This window comes from Hyperolius riggenbachi, chromosome 2, assembly GCF_040937935.1.
Source record: "Hyperolius riggenbachi isolate aHypRig1 chromosome 2, aHypRig1.pri, whole genome shotgun sequence".
NCBI classification, from domain to species: domain Eukaryota; kingdom Metazoa; phylum Chordata; class Amphibia; order Anura; family Hyperoliidae; genus Hyperolius; species Hyperolius riggenbachi.
This window is the reverse complement of record NC_090647.1, coordinates 220,483,135-220,505,215: the sequence shown is the minus strand read 5'-3', so window position 1 is coordinate 220,505,215 and position 22,081 is coordinate 220,483,135. Positions and strand designations below refer to the sequence as shown.

Below are 22,081 nucleotides of genomic sequence, written 5' to 3'. Positions count from 1 at the left end.
AGTTTAGAGGACAAAATACAAGGATAAATAAAATAAAGTGTGTGTGTGTGTGTGCGTGTGTGTGTGTGTCTCCTCCTGCAGACTCTCTGTTCCATGCCACACTGTGTCCCCGAACTCAGCTTCAAAAGGCTATGGCAAAGAAGTACAGTAACATGAATGACAATGGCAGAACCACAGCTCCATCATTGGGCCAATCACTGCAGTAGCTGAGTAGCAGTGACCCATCAGGTGTCAGTGGGCATCGTTCCTTTGTTTGAGAAACGACCCACACTGACAACCGATATGTCACTGCTACTAAGCAAGTGCAGTGATTGGCCCCAATGACGGGGCCATGGTACCACCCACGAGGCCATCGGCTCTAGTAAAAACACAGTAATTCAAGTTACTGTACTTCTTCCCCATAGGCTGAAGCTGCACTCAGGGACACAGCCCAGCATAGAACTGGGAAACAGGGGGACAGCAGAGGACTGCTGCAGGTTCGTACCGTACTTGTGGGGGGATGGCAGGCGCCAGTCTGGATTTAATTATTCAGACCATAAAACACACTGGTCCAAAAAATATGAAATATAAATGGTGTGAAACTAGCTAGCCAGCGAAAAAATGTGATGCATTTCCCAGACAGTGTGGGAATAATGGTTAGCAGGTAAACTACTGTATGACTCATATATAGTTTAACCGTGAGAGAAGACAGGAAGCTAAAATTAGTCAGTCTATTAGAGTAGACAGAAACCTGAGAATAACCAGTGTAATAGCAGAAACTATAAATGGATTCTTGCAATGGGTGTGGCTAAGTGTATACATATGCATCAAAGGAGGAGTGAGGCTTTTAACAGTATAAAGATAGCAATGCAAGATTAAGCTAGGGGCTGCTGAGTACAGATGATCATAGGAGACTTAAAAACAAAGAGGGGCTGGTAATGTGCGTTTATTATATTTTTCCTAATCTAAATTTGACATTTGTATCTGAATGCAGATTATAATAACTAGGGATAACCAATGAGATGCAAATATTTCCGAGCTCATGCAGAATTATGTAAATTTGTACATAAATGTATGCGGCTTGAAAATGGACCGATAAATATAAACCTGGGTAGGACTTGACTGGTCTATTTTCAAGCTGCATAAATACGGTATGCATACAAATTTACATATTGCTGCATGAACTTGGAAATATTTGAATCTCGCTGATCATCCACAGTAACCCTATGCTATGTAATTCTTGTATATTCTGTGTATCTAAATACAGAAATACATTTTTTCATAAAAAACGATTCTGTTCTAAGAGTCATTATTTCAATAGAGGGGTAACGGTTACAGGACATACATTGTTGGAAACCCATATAACTAACTCTGGGAGAAGTAATACTTTATAAGTTCCTATAGAAGTTGGCAAGCCTATATCGTATAGGAGCCAACAAGAATCTCTCCCATGTTTGGGTTACAGCTGTCGTCTTAGTGCATTACTGATGTAAAGAAGGCAGCTGTCCGCATGTTGGAGAGACTAGTGAATTGTGTGATGATTTGCGACAGGTTCTCCAACTTCTGGGAAACTTCCGTCAGTTTATGTGTCAGCCAAGTTCCATCCACTGAATGTACCAGACATCAGTCTATCCTACTAAGTTCAAGTCAGAGGTCCATATGCACTGTGATGCTGGTACAGTCATTGATCACTTGGAAAATACCAGCCCTGGTCTCTGTCAGTGCAGTCCCAGACCACCACTGACTCAATTTCAAACCTAGTCCCTTAATGTTATTAATGTGTATTGTGATACCAGTCCCTTCTCAAACCCTGGTCAAACTGCAGCCTCAGGTCCTGTCAGAGAAGGCCCACATTAAAAGAGGCCTCAAAAATCACCAACCATCAACAGAATTTACACATGTGTAAATTTACACACAATTTAAAAAATAAAAAAAAAAAAGTTAGAAACTGTCAACGTTCAGTGAAACAACTAAAGATAAGTGGGTCTATGTCTACCTATGTGGTAGTAAGGTAACACTCCAGGGCCCATAAGTGATTCACTTTTTTCCTGAGCTAAAAGAGAAGTTTTCAACAACTTTTCAAAATAACTTTTTTAGCTCTTTGCAATTGAATAAGTACCAAAAAAGTAGATAAAGTACAATCAAAATGTTGAGTATTTTCTCGCTTGCTGGTGGTTTTAAAGGCATTTTATTGACAAGGTGTTAACAAATCACTTAGAAGAAAACTCAGGAAAAAAGTTAATTGCATATGGGCTTTGGTAGTCTCCCTACTTGATCAGCAGCCTAGTCCACTACCCGCTACTTCCCGCTCTCCACATGACAGCTGCCTGGTATACCTCCATATCGGTGCAGAGGCCAGGTGATAACAGCACCCGAGGGGCTCAGAGGAGGTGTGATTAGCACTTGAGGGACATGGCAGGCAAAGACAGGGCTAAGCTTCTCAACCTTTAGATTGTAAGCCTCTGGCAGGGCCCGCCTCCCTAGTGTTTCCAGCTTGATTATGCAATCTTACTGTCCGCCACCGCTCTTGCGGACTAGAACAGTCTATTTTTGAGCTATGACACTGTACTGTTATCAAATCATTTGCATGATCTTGTTTTGTTGCGAGTTTCCTGCATGTCCTACCTTGTATGTTAACCCATGTATCTATTGTGCATCGCTGCGTAATATGTTGGCACTTTACAAATACAATAAATTATAATAATAACCAGGAAGTGCAAGCAAGCACCAAAACTCACAGCGATAATGAAACCCTCTATAGGTTTGCTTTAACGCAATTTCATGCCATTTGTAAATAACTGTCAGAGCCTCTTATTGAAAATACTCATGTTCTTTCTGCAGTATCTAGTGATATGAATCCACAACGCTACAGTTAGCCTGTACTTAGGATGTAAGCAACAGTCGTATATTAGGCAAGTAAAACATGAAGCTAAACTGTAGTGTGATTTTTAGAAGGAGGTGCTAAAATACAGATCAAACATCGCTAATACCTTTCTGTTTTCATTTGTAATTGGGATTGTATCGCCATTCTCCTTTAAATCATGCATTAAAGGATTTCCAAATAGATCAGTGTGTGAGATCTGAAATGTTATCATCATGTCATCTTCCACACTTCCCTCATACTCCAACAGTTCTTTTAAACTTTGGAACAGAACCTGCGAAAAAAAAGATATTTAAATCATTATGATGTGAAGATCTCTATCTATGGGAAATGCACAACAACTAGCAGCTAAGAAGCTGCATATAGGACAGATACGTGAAGTCATACTGCTCCTATAAACCTAAAGGTGCCCATTAACGTTTTAGTGAATGATTGTATTTTCAATCAGATTATTAAGAGCATATCACAGGAAAATAGAGAAGCGGAGGGGCTTAAAGGGAACCCAAGGTGAGAGGGATATGGAGGCGGCCATATTTATTTCCTTTTAAACAATACCAGTTGCCTGGCAGTCGTTCTCATCCTGTGTATCTAGTACATTTAGCCATAGACCCTGCAAAAGCATGCAGTTGATCAGGTACTCTGGCTCAGCCGACATTAGAAAACATTTTCTTTAACCTATTTTGGTTCCTGGATGTAGAAACTACGTCCAGGAACCATGCGCCCGTGCACGCGCGCTACCGCGGCCGATCGCGCGCGTGCATGCGTGCTCCCGGCCCGCGGTTCGTTAGCCAGGCAATCAGTGTATCGGGCTATGGTGCCCGATCACTGATTCCTCTCCCACGCTGAAAAAGCGACAGCTTCTCTCGGAAGCTGCGCCTTTTCTGGCTGTTCCCTACCCGATGCGTCACTCTAAGCGTGTGTTACGCTTAGAGTGACGTCATGTAAACAAACTCATGGCCACCATCTTGTGGCCAAAAAGTAAAACTACAACAAAAAGTAAAAAAAATTAAAATCAACACACAATTACATTAAAAAACTATGGTTTACATCCCACCCTCCCAAAAATACCCAAATAAAAAACCATTACAATAAAAAAAAAACCATGTAAATATTTACCTAAGGGTCTAAACTTTTTAAATATCAATGTAAAGATGAAATATTTCTATATTTTTTTTTATTTTAAACTTGTAAAGAGTGATAGATGCAAAACGGAAAAAATGCACCTTTATTTCCAAATAAAATATTGTCGCCATACATTGTGATAGGGACATAATTTTAACGGTGTAATAACCGGGACATATGGGCAAATACAATACGTGAGTTTTAATTATGGAGGCATGTATTATTTTAAAACTATAATGGCTGAAAACTGAGAAATAATGAATTTTTTCTGTTTTTTCTTATTCTTCCTGTTAAAATGCATTTACAGTAAAGTGGCTCTTAGCAAAATGTACCCCCCAAAGAAAGCCTAATTGGTGGCAGAAAAAACAAGCTATAGATCAGTTCATTGTGATAAGTAGTGATAAAGTTATAGGCTAATCAATGGGAGGTGAACATTTCTCAAGTGAAAACGACGGAACGCGAATGGGTTAATAAAACGCTTATAAAAACGTATGAAAACTGCATACTATTGCATTCCCATTGACTTTCAATATGTGCGTTTTTGAATTTTATGCAACAAAACCTGCATTTTTTATATGCGTTTCTTCCAGCGGCACATAGACTTCCAATAGCGGCAAAAATGCAGTTTTCTCTGCAACGCTAGCGTTTCAACTACAGTGGCTTGCAAAAGTATTCGGCCCCCTTGAAGTTTTCCACATTTTGTCACATTACTGCCACAACATGCATCAATTTTATTGTAATTCCACGTGAAAGACCAATACAAAGTGGTGTACACGTGAGAAGTGGAACGAAAATCATACATGATTCCAAACATTTTTTACAAATCAATAACTGCAAAGTAGGGTGTGCGTAATTATTTAGCCCCCTAGTCAATACTTTGTAGAACCACCTTTTCCTGCAATTACAGCTGCCAGTCTTTTAGGGCTCGTTTCCACTATCGCGAATCTGCATGCGTCCAACGCATGCAGATCCGCAGATGTAATACAAGTGGATGGGCCTGTTTCCACTGTAGCGTTGTTGAGGTGCGGTTTTTTTTTTTAGCATGAAAAAAACGCACAAAAGAGCCAACGATTTCGCCTGCGTCGGGAATCCGTGCGAATCGCCGCTAATGTATTTAATAGTAAAAACGCATGCGTTTGTTACATGCGTTTTTACCCGAGATTTCGCATGCGATTTCGCACCTTTTTCAATTTTATTTAGCCCTGGCAGTGTCATGGTTAATTTCGCATGGCACCCTGCCATGCGAAATCGCATGCGAAATCGCGGGTAAAAACGCATGTGGAAACGCATCCGCATGCGTTTTTACAAGCGTCGGAATGCGGCCGAAATCGCGTCGCAACAGTGGGAACGAGCCCTTAGGGTATTTCTCTACCAGCTTTGCACATCTAGAGACTGAAATCCTTGCAAAACAGCTCCAGCTCAGCCAGATTAGATGGACAGCGTTTGTGAACAGCAGTTTTCAGATCTTGCCACAGATTATCGATTGGATTTAGATCTGGACTTTGACTGGGACCATTCTAACACATGGGTATGTTTTGTTTTAAACCATTCCATTGTCGCCCTGGCTTTATGTTTAGGGTTGTTGTCGTGCTAGAAGGTGAACCACCGACCCAGTCTCAAGTCTTTTGCAGACTCCAAGAGGTTTTCTTCCAAGATTGCCCTGTATTTGACTCCATCCATCTTCCCATCAACTCTGAACAGCTTCCCTGTCCCTGCTGAAGAGAAGCACCACCAGAGCATGATGCTGCCACCACCATATTTGACAGTAGGGATGGTGTGTTCAGAGTGATGTGCAGTGTTCATTTTCTGTCACACAGTGTTTTGCATTTTGGCCAAAAAGTTCCATTTTGGTCTCATCCGACCAGAGCACCTTCTTCCACATATTTGCTGTGTCCCCCCCACATGGCTTGTGGCAAACTGCAAACGGGACTTATTATGCTTTTCTGTTAACAATGGCTTTCTTCTTGCCACTCTTCCATAAGAGCAAACTTTGTGCACAGCCTTGTCTTGGTAGGTTTACAGTTGTGCCATACTCCTTCCATTTCTGAATGATCGATTGAACAGTGCTCCGTGGGATGTTCAAGGCTTTGGAAATCTTTTTGGAGCCTAAGCCTGCTTTAAGTTTCTCAATAACTTTATCCCTGATCTGTCTGGGGTTTTCTTTGAACTTCGTGGTGTTGTTGCTCCCAATATTCTCTTAGACAACCTCTGAGGCCGTCAGAGCAGCTGTATTTGTACTGACATGAGATTAAACACAGGTGCACTCTATGGGCAACTGACTGCACTCAGATCAAAGGGGGCTGAATAATTACGCACACACCACTTTGCAGTTATTGATTTGTAAAAAATGTTTGGAATCATGTACGATTTTTCGTTCCACTTCTCACATGTACACCACTTTGTATTGGTCTTTCACGTGGAATTCCAATAAAATTGATTCATGTTTGTGGCAGTAATATGACAAAATGTGGAAAACTTCAAGGGGGCCGAATAGTTTTGCAAACCACTGTAAGTGTGCACCTAGCCTGAAGTGAGAGGGATGTGGAGGTTGTCATATGTGTTTCCTTTTAAACAATGCACATTGGCTGTTTTGCTGATCTTCTGCCTTTAGCCATAGACCCTGAATAAGCATGCAGGTCCGGTGTTCCTGACTGTGTGACTGGATTACCCACATGCTTGTTTCAGGTGTGCGATTCAGATGATACTGCAGCCAAAAGGATCAGCATGAAAGCCAGGCATGGTAACCCCCATATTGCTTTCATACCAGGTTCCCTTTAAACACTTCCCTAAAGCTGAGCTTTTGGCATTCTGAGAAAATGACTTCAAGTATGTAAGGTAGAGCAACAGTACAGACACCAGGCAACTGGCATCTATTTTTCTCACTTTAGGTTCCCTTTACTATGCTACAATGTCATAAATGCCTTTCCCTCTACATCTTATAGTGGGTATATATGAAATGATCTATATCAATGCTCCATCTGAGTGGGGCAACAGATAAAATTGGCACAAATCGAGTGAGTCGCACCAGTCCATCACAGATTTGGTTTAGTGTTTTAGATACACACATAGAAATACATACACACCCAGATAGATCAGTCCTGGTCTATATTGGAACTTACAGGGTGAGAGTCAGCCAGATCACGAAACGTTCCTTTTTTCCCCATCAGTTTCCGATAGACCACCATTGGAAAATGCACATCTAGTATGCAATTGTTATATATTGCCAAGCCCAACACAATTCCGATGAGCGTAAACTGGCCTTCAGTCTCAAATGATGATGGATTAAACCAAAACAGTTTTGTGGACTCATCATAGGTAAACATGCCTGTGGAGATAAGACAATAGATTAAATGGCTTCAAAGAGACTACAGGTAGTCCCCAACTTATGAACGCCCAGCCGATACAAATGGCATGGATTCTGTTTCCATGGGAACAAGTCAAAAACATTTTTTTCAGATTGAACTTGTAGCTTTTGAGAAAATAGATTTTAAGAATTCAAAGAAAAATGGCTTTTAAACTTGTTTAAGCAGGTACAGAGGGCCGAGGTAACAGAAAAACAAACAGGGGACAGAGATGGCACAATGTTCCGACTTCAGAACAGATTCAGGTTAAGAATGAACCTACAGTCCCCATCTCGTTTGTTAATCGGGGACTACCTATATATAAAAACAATTTTCTGTATATTGAAGCAACGTTCTCCTAAGTAATTAATAAAACAAAAGTAAACAAAATGGAAACATGCCACTGATGCCAAGAGAATGCCACTTACCTATATCAGGGTTAAAGATCTCTTCAACCACCAGCTGGAAAAACTCTTTGGATACTCCACCTTCATCTACTCCTTGCTCACCCTCAAACTCCACATACAACTGCTTCTTTAGGTCAGCTGGGTTTTCCATAGCAATCATTTCTAGCTGTAGAGGGAAAAGGCATTTAAAAAAAAAGGCAAATTCAAAGCTCCGCTTAAACTACTGTGATTCAATATTTTCACTTTACTTTCAGCTAAAATGTTTTACTAATAACTTTGCTCTCAATAATACCATGACAAAATCAAAAGCATCTTACTAAAATTATAATGCAATGTGCCAATATCTTTCCATAGAACTGCACTTTACAAAAAAACGGCTTATGGTGCACTTAGGAAATTCTATTCTGCAATACCAAGTTCAGTAGAAATGCACTTAAAAAAATAGTAATTTTAGGACCTTACAAAAATTGCATTCTTATGCCTTCCTGTGCATGGTGCGCAACTGCTTCACTTGATTTTGCAAGTATCTTTTCCCCAAAAAAACAGCTGTTAACAAATCCTGCAATAAATCTTAAGTGTTTCTACTTCCTGCTTTAATGGAGGCAGACATAGCGTTAACATATCCTGAGTTTACAAATTACATCTCTGCCATGGTGGTCAGGTGACACAGCTAAGGGATCAAATTACAACTTGTGATTAGTCACAGATAAGGTGGAGTTAGACAGGCTAAACTCTCTAAATACATACACGGTGCATTTCTCAGTTTTCCTTCTGTCCTGTTCAAGAGCTCAGGTCCACTTTAAGTGACATTGTGCCAGGGAGGCCTGTACATATTTAATTGCTAAGTTATCTGCAAAGGAATGTGCTTTGTTCTGAAGGGAGAAAGAGCAGGAGGAATACCACTGCACACAACTCAACAGTTGTAAATAAATGAAGTGAGATGGATTACAGAATATGCAGCTGTAAAGACAGTAGATGCTTGTTCAGACATGACATGGTCATCCACTACGGCCATCAACACTTGTTTGACGTGACAAAACTTACACCATTCAACAACTCACGCTGCGTAATATGTTGGCGCTTTAAAAATACAATAAATAACAATAACCCCAACATACAATGCTTCCAATCTTATAAGAGAAGGTGACCAGAGATTGGTCAGTGGTACATGGGAGAAGGGGACAAGCCATCTGTGGATGGTAGACAAATGATGATCGGACATTTGGGGATGGCAAAAAGAGAAGAGAACTAGACACCTAGGGATAGTATACAAGAAAAGAAGACCTCAGGAGAAAATAAAAATAAACAGATTTGGGGATAATGCGTAGGAGAAGGGGAACCTGGCATACTTTCAAACTAGTTACGTACCAGAAGGTTGTCCGTAAGATGAATTTGTAAGTCGAGTCAAATATACATAATGGTTAAGTGTACAAAAAAACTCAGGGTAAACCATGTGTTTCAGCTGTTTTCAATGTACTACAAACTTACAATTTAAACAATACTGTAATTAAATTAAAAAAAAAAAAAATAAAAAAAAAAAACCAGTACATTTTGCACATGGGGACATCTCTGTATGTGTGAAACATCTGTGAAACATCTGTGAATCAAGTGCAGTGTTCTCCCCAGAAATTTTTCCAGCCGGTTGGCATGAAAAAGTAGCCAGGTGGGACAAGATGAGAGAATGCAGGGCCGGGGCTTTTGTGCACAACTCTGCTTACAGCATAGTAGGTGGTGAACCCGGTTAAAAAAGCCTCGGGAGGACACTGAAGTGTTTGTAAGTAAGGAACTATCTGTAGTAGAAAATCCTACTTGATCAGTGCAAGTGAGGGTAATTCCCCAGAAAGATGTTCACATTGTTCATTCCAGTGGAATAACAGCAAAAGCAATAAAACAGATTGCACCCAGATGATTAAATTCTCTGAAAGTACTAATAGGAAAAGCAGCAGCACTAGTATAAAAGGTTTTCAATATGACCCTCCTAGGTAGAGAAGAGCCAGAGAGTCATTGTCCACCAGATACACAACCCAATAGATGTATACAAGTACAGGAGGAGAAAAGTGACCGGTCCAATTAAAAAAAAAAAAGTGTGGGAAAATCTTCGTATAGCAAACTAGTTTTCCGTGTTATTAACTTCTAACCTCCCTATGTTTTTCACCTCTTATTTTCTCCACTAACGTACAATCACAATCAAGTACATAAATGCATGAAATGAAAAAATGGATATATCACATACAGATTTTATATGTAGAGGGAAAAGAAAAATGCCTCAGGTGACAAACTCAAATATACAGGATCTTCTCAGAAAATTAGCATACTGTGATAAAGTTCATTATTTTCTGTAATGTACTGATAAACATTAGACTTTCATATATTTTAGATTCAAATACACACAACGGAAGTAGTTCAAGCCTTTTATTGTTTTAATATTGATGATTTTGGCATACAGCTCATGAAAACCCAAAATTCCTATTTCAAAAAATTAGCATATTTCATCCGACCAATAAAAGAAAGTGTTTTTAAAACAAAAAAAAAGTCAACCTTCAAATAATTATGTTCAGTTATGCACTCAATACTTGGTCGGGAATCCTTTTGCAGAAATGACTGCTTCAATGCGGCGTGGCATGGAGGCAATCAGCCTGTGGCACTGCTCAGGTGTTATGGAGGCCCAGGATGCTTTGATAGCGGCCTTAAGCTTATCCAGAGTGTTGGGTCTTGCCTCTCTCAACTTTCTCTTCACAATATCCCACAGATTCTCTATGGGGTTCAGGTCAGGAGAGTTGGCAGGCCAATTGAGCACAGTAATACCATGGTCAGTAAACCATTTACCAGTCGTTTTGGCACTGTGAGCAGGTGCCAGGTCGTGCTGAAGAATGAAATCATCTCCATTAAGCTTTTCAGCAGATGGAAGCATGAAGTGCTCCGAAATCTCCTGATAGCTAGCTGCATTGACCCTGCCCTTGATAAAACACAGTGAACCAACACCAGCAGCTGACATGGCATCCCATACCATCACTGACTGTGGGTACTTGACACTGGACTTCAGGCATTTTGGCATTTCCCTTTCCCCAGTCTTCCTCCAGACTCTGGCACCTTGATTTCTGAATGACATGTAAAAGTTGCTTTCATCCGCAAAAAAAGTACTTTGGACCACTGAGCAACAGTCCAGTGCTGCTTCTTTGTAGCCCAGGTCAGGCGCTTCTGCCGCTGTTTCTGGTTCAAAAGTGGGTTAATGCTTCCATTTGCTGAAAAGCTTTATGGAGATTAAGATTTCATCTTTCAGCACGACCTGGCACCTGCTCACAGTGCCAAAACCACTGGTAAATGGTTTACTGACCATGGTATTACTGTGCTCAATTGGCCTGCCAACTCTCCTGACCTGAACCCCATAGAGAATCTGTGGGATATTGTGAAAAGAAAGTTGAGAGACGCAAGACCCAACACTCTGGATGAGCTTAAGGCCGCTATTGAAGCATCCTGGGCCTCCATAACACCTGAGCAGTGCCACAGGCTGATTGCCTCCATGCCACGCCGCATTGAAGCAGTCATTTCTGCAAAAGGATTCCCAACCAAGTATTGAGTGCATAACTGAACATAATTATTTGAAGGTTGACTTTTTTTTGTTTAAAAACACTTTCTTTTATTGGTCGGATGAAATATGCAAATTTTTTGAGATAGGAATTTTGGGTTTTCATGAGCTGTATGCCAAAATCATCAATATTAAAATAAAAGGCTTGAAGTACTTCAGTTGTGTGTATTTGAATCTAAAATATATGAAAGTCTAATGTTTATCAGTACATTACAGAAAATAATGAACTTTATCACAATATGCTAATTTTTTTAGAAGATCCTGTACAGTGGGCTGAAACTGAAAACTGGGGCGAAGTCATGGACCACCTCCCTCCCTTATACAGTTTACTGGTGAGCGTTTCCGCCCCTCCCCTGTACAGTTCACACAGGTGCTTAGTGCCCCCCCCCCCCCTCCTATAATACAATTTTTACTGGTCCCCTCTCTTCCTCCACCATGTGGCGTACCTGGTGATCTAGTGTTTCACCTCCTCCCTCCCCAATATAGCATCCCATGTAATCTAGTGGTCCCAGTTCTGTGCTCCCCAGTCTCAATATATGCAGAGCAGCAGTAGTCGTACTCGTCTTCCTTCATCCAGGCTCGTACACAGCTAGATGAAAATCAGCAGAAGCAGACAATAATGACCTCTGCCTGGAATCTAGCATGAATACAGCGCCCCCCCCCCCCCCCGATGCCTCAGCCAGTTATCTGCCTGGGGGATCAATTCAGCCAAGAGCATTCTTTATGCCATTCACCCCGGCTCACTGAGCACCTATAAAGCCTCGGCCCTGCAAAGTCGCTCCAGGTATCGGGTCCTGATCCCAGGCATGTGTACAAGGCTTTACAGAGTTATATGCAAATCACTGAAGTAGTTGCTCTGACTACAGGGGAGTGTGGGCACAGAATATTCACCTATTCCCACTTATGGATTCCCAGGGAGGGGAATGGGTACGGAAGGAAAGACTGATGGTGATGGGTGAGATTCTGACCCTATGTACCTCTACAGACCAAAAAGATTTCAGTTATTAAAGGGAATGAGTAAATGTTCTGGTATTTCTAGAAGATCAAAACTGCACGAGACAAAGTAACTTCTACGAAAAATATTTCACTTTGCCTTGTGTAGAAAATCCATTTCATATCACCTGCATGACAGATAAAGTATCTCCCTGAATATTTCACATCACAAATTATATAATGAACATCATTAACTCAGTTCTTTATTTCAAAGTCTAATATCAGGTATATCTAAATCATCATGCAAACTATCTTTATGTGTAACAACTATGAAGATTAAAAAAAAAAATACAACTATCATCACCTTTTTATCCTACCATTTAATACACGTTTAAAAAGCAGTATGCTTGCTCAAAGACCTAGCTCAGACTCGTGTTTTTTTGTAATGCTAATTGTCTGGAATGTTTCATAATTTACATGCATACTTTTTGCTTAATTTTGTTTTTACTACCGGGCTGGCCAGGATTCAAATGCCAACTTCCTCTAAAGGTGCCTACTAATAATGGTACAATTTTCAGCAAAGAATCACCCGAGTGATCAGATAAATGGGACCAGAAATAAAATGGTGTAGTACACCAATTATTTCACCATTGACAAAGCAATCTGTGCTTCCTTTCCATCACAAACTATTATTAAAAAACTAAAAACCATTTTATGATCAAATAAATTGTCAATCACCTGTTAGAATTGTTTAGTTGATTTAAGACTAGGGTATTTTTTTTTCTCTGCCAACACAATCTTGTTAATCTGATCGCTCAGGCAAGTCTTCACTGAAAATTGTACCGTTGGTGGGCGCCTTTAGAGTGTCAGAAACTTGGCATAAGTTTCTCCTAATAACAAATAGAGATTTGGAAGAACACCGAGATGACCCCTCCCACCTCATCTTTTTCTTCTACGGGAAGGAGATCGAGTTGCTGGGTAAAGTCAGATGAGGGTTCTCTGCAGAGTAACAAACTCCCGGGGGGTTTGGATGAAGCATGGGAACAAAGTTAATTTTTCTGCAGCAATAGAGGTGGAATGGGTCAGCTCTGTTCACAGGGAAAGACTGGCATCCCCTCTTTAGCTCCTCCTTGAATAACTGCTTATATACAGATAAGTGGTTCATGGTATTTTTATTTATGTGTATGGGTTTTATTTTGTACTGCACAAACATTCTTCCACTAAATAGTGCCTTCCCACATAGACAAACTGAATCACAGCTTTCAATGTGGAAAAATAGAGTTTTAATTCTTTATACTTTCAATGAATGATCGTGTTCATTACAGAAAAGATCATTTGTTAATCAGGAAGTTTGATTGGTTTTGGGAACATAGATTCCCATTTACCAATCTGTGCTTTAACGTCCAGAGACAGGGACGAGCGTGCAGCCTTTAGGCAGCAGCAGCAGCTTATCTACTTCTGGGACTTTACATAAAGTCCCGTGTGGCGTAGATACACTGCCCCTGGAGCAACAAGTGGTTAAAGGAATCAGCGAGATTTTTTTTAAAAAGCCCAAAATTACTTACGGTAATTTCTTTTCCAGAAGTCGGAAGGACAGCAACCCTGAGATATGTCTCCCTCCACATTCACTGGACAGGAACTAGATTAAACAATTTGCATAATTAGATAGGCAGGGCATACACACACATATATATATATCGTCATGTCCTTACCCCCTCAGTTAATAAAAAAGACTCCGCACATAATGATGCTTCCAATAACTTTTAATAGAAATAGCGGTGGGTAGTAAGGGTGCTGTCCTTCCGACTTCTGGAAAAGAAATTACCTTAAGTAATTTTGGGCTTTCCCAGAACGTCTCAGGACAGCAACCCTGAGATGATAAACAAGAATAATATTTAGGGAGGGATTACAGCCTGCAACACTTTCCTGCCGAACGTTAAGTCGGCACTAGACAATACATCTAGCCTATAATGTCTCACAAAGGTGTTCTGACTTGACCAGGTGGCTGCCTTGCAAATTTGCTCAACTGATGCTCCTGCCCTCTCTGCCCAGGAAGTTGATACTGCTCTGGTAGAATGAGCTCTGACAGTCGAAGCCAGCTGTTTGCCTTGTTGAGCATAAGACAGAGATATAGCCTGTTTGATCCATCTGGCTATGGTTGATTTTGAGGCCTGTTTACCCCTGAATTTTCCGGCGAATAACACTAGTAATGCATTGGAAATCCTCCAGGACTTAGTACGATGAAGATACTCCAGAACACATCTCTTGACATCTAGGCAATGTAACTTCTGTTCTTTCTGATTCGAAGGGTTATTACAAAAGGAAGGCAGGAAAATTTCTTGAGACCTGTGGAATTTCGAAACCACCTTGGGTAGGAAAGAGGTATCTAGACGAAGTGTAATTCTGTCGTCACTTATAACACAATATGGTTCCAGAATTGACAGTGCCTGTAATTCCCCCACTCTTCTGGCTGATGTTATTGCTAGAAGAAAGGCCGTCTTGATAGTTAAAAGTTTATCAGAACTATCCGCCAGTGGTTCAAAGGGTGGCTCACATAACCCTTGCAGAACAGTGTTCAGATCCCAAGACGGTACTCTGTTATGAATCGTTGGTCGAATTCTCTTAAGTGCCTTGAAGAATCTGATGACTTCTTCTTCTGCCAACTTTCTGTCAAGAAAGACTGTCAATGCTGAAACTTGTACTTTCAATGTACTACTACTTAGACCTTTTTGGAAACCCTGTTGAAGAAATTCTAAAACTGAATTGGAATGACCAGTGTCTCTAGAATTCACCTCACACCAATTGCTGTATACCCTCCAGGCTTTAGAGTATATTTGGCGCGTCACCTTCTTCCTACTTTGTAACAGTGTTTCCGATAATTTATTCGAAAAACCCTTACTTTTCAGTATTTGCCATTCAGGCTCCATGCTGAAAGATGAAGAAGGCTCAGATTGGGATGCACCGCCGGTCCCTGAGTTAACAGGTCCTCTTGATCTGGAAGGATCAGATGATCCGAAGCTAATCGTTGTAGCAGAGCAAACCACGGTCTTTTTGGCCAATACGGGACAATCAAGATTGCTTCCGCCTGGTCTTGATAGATTTTGTTCAGTACTCTGGAAATCAAATGTAGAGGCGGAAAAATGTACATTCTGTGATGGCTCCAGCTGATCGAGAAGGCATCTACTATCCACGGCTCGTCTTGGGGACAAAGGGAGCAAAACCTCCGGCATTTCGCATTGTTCCTTCTGGCGAATAAGTCCACCTGAGGAATCTTCCAGTATTCTGTTAACTGGCGAAACACCTGGTCGTTGAGACTCCACTCGTCTTGGGACAGATTGAATCTGCTCAGGTAATCTGCTAGGCAATTTAGTGTTCCCTTTAGGTGAACTGCTGTTATGGATTTGAGATTGCGTTCTGCCCAATGCAGAATCCTTGACGCCTGCTATTGCAGCGACCTGCTTCTTGTACCTCCCTGGTGATTTATGTACGCCACCACTGTACTGTTGTCTGTACGTATCGTCACATGGTTTTCTGATATATGTACTTTGAATGCCAGTATGGCCTCCCAAACTGCTTGCAGCTCTCTGCTGTTTGAAGACCTGCTGCTGATATGGCTTGACCATTTTCCCTGAGCTGTCAGAGAGTTCAGGTGCGCTCCCCATCCCCAAGAGCTCGCGTCTGTCGTTATGATGCACTGGGTTGGAAACTCCCAAAGATTCCCTGTTATCAGATGTTGTGGCTCCATCCACCACAGTAGTGACTGCTTGACACTCCAAGGAATTATAACTCTCTTGTCCAGAGAGGAGAGATGCTTGTCCCATTTCGACAGGATCCAACTCTGAAGACTTCTGGAGTGTAATTGACCCCACTGTATTGCAGGGAAAGATGAGGTTATTGTGCCCAACAAGGCCATCGCTTTCCTCAGGGATATGGTTTTCAGATTCTGAAAGGAGAGAACAGATTTTAACAACAGAGAAAATTTTTTATCAGGTAGAAACAGTCTCTTATTAGTGGTACATATTTCAAACCCCAAAAATTCCATCTTTTGGAGAGGCTGAAAACATGATTTTTCCCAATTAATTAACCACCCCAGTGACTGAAGGAAGTCTATCGTGGACTGAGTCTGGGACCCCACCGATTCAACAGAAGGTCCCCATATAAGTAAATCATCTAGGTAAGATATCACTTGAACAGACTGAAGTCTAAGTTCTGCTAAGAGTTCTGCCATGATTTTTGTGAATAGCCATGGAGCCGATGATAACCCAAAGGGAAGGGCGACAAACTGAAAGTGTCTTACCTCTCCTTGTAACACCACCGCAAATCTCAGGAACTGTTGTGATTCCAGATGAATCGGCACATGCAAATACGCATCTTTCAGATCCAATGATGTCAGATAGCAGCTCTCTTGTAGTAGATTTAATACTGAGCGGATGTTGTCCATCCGAAACTTTCTGTATCTTACTGTGGTGTTTAGCTTTTTTAGGTTTAAGATGAACCTGTAACTCCCTTGAGGTTTCCCTATTAGAAAGACTGGGGAATAAAACCCCAGTTTTTCCTGGCATCTTGGGACTCTCCGTATGACTCTTTTCTCCAATAGCAAGTTTATCTCTGACTGGAGGGCATGAGCCTGAACTGGAGCTCTTGGGGAAGGGGTCACCCAGAATTGAGATGGAGGTGGGGCTACGAACTCTATTCTGTAACCCTGGAGAATAATGTCCAGTAGCCACTTGCTTTTGAATTTTAACTGCCAATGTTCGAAAAAATGAGCTAGTCTGCCCCCCACTGGAACCCTGGCGTCATTGTTTTGTTGGTTGACCTGCCGAGGTATATGGAGCATTGGGTTTGGAACGCTGGGACTTGTTGGGAATCCATCTTCTTCTCTGGTTCCCTTTGTTTTCCTGTTCGCTCTTTCCTGAAACACGAAAGGAACGGTTAGGGCGGAAAATCTTTCTTTTGTATGGGAAATTCTTCTTTTTATCAGCAGACCTCTCAAGTGTTTCCTCTAATTTGGTTCCAAATAACAAGCCTCCTTCACATGGAATACTACACAATTTTGACTTATAGGAAGTATCTCCCTGCCATGTTTTCACCCAGATTCCTCTTCTGGCAGAATTAACCAGGGCTGTGGTTCTTGCTGTGAGCCTAACTGAATCATCAGCAGCATCTGATAGGTAATTTGTTGCATGCAAAATTTTGGAAAAAAAATTCAAAATTTCCTCCCTAGATACCCCTGAGGCTATCTGAGACTGGACCTCTACTAACCAAATTTTTAACGATCTTGCTACCGCTGTGGATGCAATAGGGTTTGAAATTTAAAGATGCTGCTTCCCATGCTCTTCGCAAAATATTGTCCATCTTTTTATCGATTGGGTCCTTTAAACAACCAAAATCTTCGAATTGAAGATCTGATTTTCTGGATACTTTAGAGAGAGATGGGTCTAGCTTGGGTGCAGAGCCCCAAAACTTCTGGTCTTCAGGACTATAAGGATATCTTTTGTTTAGTGATTTAGGCCAGAAAGCCCTCCTATCCGGGTTATCCCACTCACTCCTAATAATTCCCTTAAGGCTACTATGTACTGGAATGAAAGTCACTTGGGGTTCTGACAAAGTTTCATACATCTGGTCTAATGGAGATAGGGTCTTTGGCTCTATAGTAATACCCATGGCTTCATGCATAGCTGCTAATAATTCCTTCATAAAGTCTGTGGAAAAAGCAAACTTTTGATTCTTTATAGTTTTATCAGCAGATTTTTCAGTCTCTGAGGGTATCTCTACCAGAGATGAAATATCCAATTCCCCTTCTGACATTTCTGAATCTTCAGAATCTGCATCTCTCCTCTTCCCTTTTAAAGTGGGGCCCTCCAAAGGAACTGAACCTGAAGGCCCTGGGATCTCTGACTCTGCTGGAACCGCAGAGACTGCTACCGGCACTGAAGACATTTGTACATTCGATACTGCCGCTTCTGGGGCCCTGATAGTCTGTACAGCGGAAGAAATTTCAGATCTAATCCATCCTTTCAATTCCTTTAACATAGTGGGGGTTTCCTCATTAACCACCTTTTTAGTACAATCTTGGCATAATACTTTTGAGGTAGATGACATATAATTTCCACATATAGCACATCTTTTCCCTGATTTATGCGTTGTTCTAGAACCAGCATGTGATGCAGTCTTGTCCGCTTTATCAGGTTTATCAAGTTTATCAGGCTTGTCAGGCTTATCAGCTTTATCAGTTTTGTCTTGTCTTGATCCGGATTTGGATTCAGACTTAGAAACTGGTCTTTCCATTTTAGACTGAAATAAAAACAAATACCAGCCATTAGCTCAGCCAAGCCTAATAACTCTCTTAAGGATATGTAAACAATCACCTCAAATGTTACATACCAGAGATGGTACGGAACTTGTCTCCACAGAGCCCTGGGAGGAAGATCCATCGGCAGCCTCCATAGTCAAACGCATAGTGAGACTAGGACATCAGCTTAAATAGCTGTTTAACATAATTGCTTAAGCCCACCCATTGTGCATTAACCTAATGCTGATTCCTACCTCCTGTGGTAATCCCCTTAGCGTTCCTCCCGGCAATCTCCTGCAGCTGAGACTGGTGTGTCAGCCGACGCTGATTTCCATGCTGCAATGGCCGCTGGAACGCACGCCGGGCCAGGAACTTCCTGCTTCCGGATTTCCGACTTCCGGTCACGTGAGGCGCCTGTCACGTGACCCTAGGGCGGGTAGTTTCCGGATCCAGACACCGCTTGTCCTCCGAACATAGCACAAGGGGAGAGGCCAGTGCGCACAGCATGATCCCGCGCTGAGCAACTAGCCAGCGCCGACAAACGGGAATCACACAAGCCGCGGCTCCTGTGGACTCACATGGGTGGCCAAGCCTTACCCCCTACATCTAACATCCTGCTGGACAGGAAAACAACTGAGGGGGTAAGGACATAACGATATATATATATATGTGTGTGTATGCCCTGCCTATCTAATTATGCAAATTGTTTAATCTAGTTCCTGTCCAGTGAATGTGGAGGGAGACATATCTCAGGGTTGCTGTCCTGAGACGTTCTGGGAAAAAAGCTTTACTCACCTGGGGCTTTCTCCAGTCCCTTGCAGCAGACTGTCCCACGCCAACCGCTCCGCTATCCGCCGCTGTCCCGTTCTCCGCGCACAGTGCAAAGTCTGACCCAGAGGTCGTCCTTACTGCGCCTGCACAAACCGCCGCTGGCAATCAAGCCCACATTGTACGCGGCTTACTGCACAGGCGCAGAACTACTGTGCCTGCGATGTAAGCCGCGTACAAAGTGGGCTTGATTGACAGCGCTGGTTCACACAATAAGGATGACTTCGGGGTCGGCTTCTGCACCGGCCTCTGCAGGACGACGACAGAGAGCGGAGCGGTCGGCGTAAGACAGTTGGCTGCAAGGGGCTGGAGAAAGCCCCAGGCATACCGCTAGCTGTCCCCAGGAGTCCCCCAGTATAATTTTATTAGCATAGCTGTAATAGCTTCAGCTAGCACTAGGCTAGCTAGCAGTGGTGGCCGGCATCCCCCGATTACTTTTGATCCCCCCCCCCCCCCCCCGATTGCCGCTAAATACATCCCCCCCCCCCCCCCCCCCCGGATCCAGCGATCGGCACAGCCTCCCTGCACATCTCCGGTCTTCTCTATGGGGAGGATCGGGTCTGCGCATGATGTCGTCCGACGTCATGTTCAATCCTCCCCATAGAGAAGAGCGGAGCTGTCCAGGGAGGCTGCGCCGTTCGCTGGATCCAGGCTGGGTAATGTATTTAGCTGCAATTGGCGGGATCAAAAGTAATCAGGGGATGCCGGACCACCACTTCTAGCTAGCCTAGTGCTAGCTGAAGATATTACAGCTATGCAATCACTTAAAATTATACTGGGGGCCTGTCGGCTGCAAACCCTCCGGCGTGCGTAATGTTCAGGAGGTTAAAGAAGATTTCCATAAAGCAACAAATGTGTCTTACAAGGTTTACCAGTTTTACAGTTTTCAAATGTTTTCTCTTTCTCCTATAATCTACTTTTGAGGTGTGATTATACTCCTAAAACTAAAATTTCATTAACTACTCTTAGGTGTAAAAACGTTTACTTTCACTGCAGAGAGCAGTACAAGATAGCTTACCTCTGGCTCATTGGCAAATGTAATCATTGCTGGCTGAAGCGCTCTGCCTGGTCTCTTCACTCTGCCACCCTCCTTTGCTGCTGAAGTGAATAAACTGTTGTCAGGGTAATGAGTCTGTTCAGCAGAGGGAGAGAGGAGGGAGCAGAATAAAGACACAGGCAGAAAGCATCACCTGGCCAGCAATGATTACATTTGCCTAGGACTCAAGATAAGCTAGCTTGTACTGCTCTATGCAGTGAAAGTATTTTTTATTTTTTTTAACATACAGGGAATGGAAAGCTTTTTAATATTCTTTTATGTGCCTAAAATTCTTTAAAGACAACTTAAATGTGCTTTTTATGGCACACTTTCAATGGAAACCGCACAAAAAAAGTCCATGATCATTTTAGGCACCTTTTCAAAGCCTACTTAATGGTTATCGGTAACTTTCCTGGTGCAACTTGCATCTGCTCATGTTTTCAGTAGGCTGTGCTTCAAATGGTCAAGCAGTGTGTTTGCATGCCGCCTTAAACGATCAAGCTTGATTGTGTCAGGTGACTTATAATGAAAGTTGTGTCCTTTGTTTCAATTACATGCCAGAAGGTGTTTCTGTAACTCTTGCTGTACTAACGAGGATAATTAAGTACTTCTAGGTGGAGTCTATTACACATTTATTGTCAACTAGTCCTGAAGCCTCTGCCCTGCACAAACACACCCACAACCCCATGAACGCATCAGCTTGCAGCCACGGCTCCACGCATGCGCACTCAGCTGACACGGACGCAGATACCCAGGGAATTTATTATTTAGGACTAGTAAAAAGGCCCGCCCGTTAAAAAAACGGGCGCTAGGTCACAACCACTACCCCCTGCAATGCGCGCACATACACATCCCGCTTGCTTGTTCCCCAACACTGTCTGAAGTATATGCACACAGGGAGCGGCTTCCTTGGCAGCTGGAAAAAGCTGTTATTTCCCCACAATGCAATGAGAACCTCTGTGAACCATACACAGCAAACTGTCAGTTCCGGCCCTGCGTCCTAACTGCCCTGGCTGCGCACATGCTCAGTACAAAAAAGCCAGGGACATACAACCATTCAGTTGATGACGCAGGGACACTTGCATTTTATTGTACAGGATTGCGAAGAGAAGTAAGGCTCATAGCCCCCAAGTTTGCATTTGGATGTTTATGAATAGTTCAGAGTACACAGTTTTTAACAGTATATAAAAAGGCTTTTAAATAAAAAGGGACAAGCCACCTGCAGGCCAAATCTTGGAACACATTTTTTACATAGAAGCCTTAGTGCACACTTACTGGATTTTTCATGGTTAGTAAAGGCAAGCACAGTTCTATACCATCCTTGAACAATTTTTACATTTGATGCAGCTGTTCCAAATGAATTATATTTGGAAAAGTCAGTTACATCTCCCAGAGATCAGTGTAGAGAGCTGTCTGAAGAGTGACAGTTCCTTTCCTCAAAGTCCTCATCTGACCTCATCCACTTCCCTCCTCTTGTACTACACAGGAAGTATGTAGGCAGTGACAGATTGGCTGGGGCCCCATCCAGATCCTCCATGACTACCCCTTTTGCGAGAAGATGTTATACGGGAAGGCGTTTGGACAGAACAGACTGGTCCTCAGTAAAGTCAATCAGTATCTGACATTAGGACATAAAGTTAGTATTGCAAAGCCAGCTAGTTATAAAAAGAGAAATG

At 42.2% G+C, this 22,081-nt stretch overlaps 1 protein-coding gene across 4 annotated transcripts in view; it reads right to left on the bottom strand.

Annotated features, from left to right (window-relative positions):
• The window catches only part of UBE3A (ubiquitin protein ligase E3A), a 61,864-nt gene that overhangs the window by 4,561 nt on the left and 35,222 nt on the right, over positions 1-22,081 (bottom strand). For all 4 annotated transcript variants that reach the window (XM_068268172.1, XM_068268170.1, XM_068268171.1 and 1 more), the window contains 3 exons: positions 7,752-7,896; positions 7,102-7,307; positions 2,970-3,134 (listed from right to left, as the gene is read on the bottom strand). In XM_068268172.1, the coding sequence (XP_068124273.1) occupies positions 2,970-3,134; positions 7,102-7,307; positions 7,752-7,896 (516 nt within the window). The remainder of the gene's footprint in view (positions 1-2,969; positions 3,135-7,101; positions 7,308-7,751; positions 7,897-22,081) is intronic.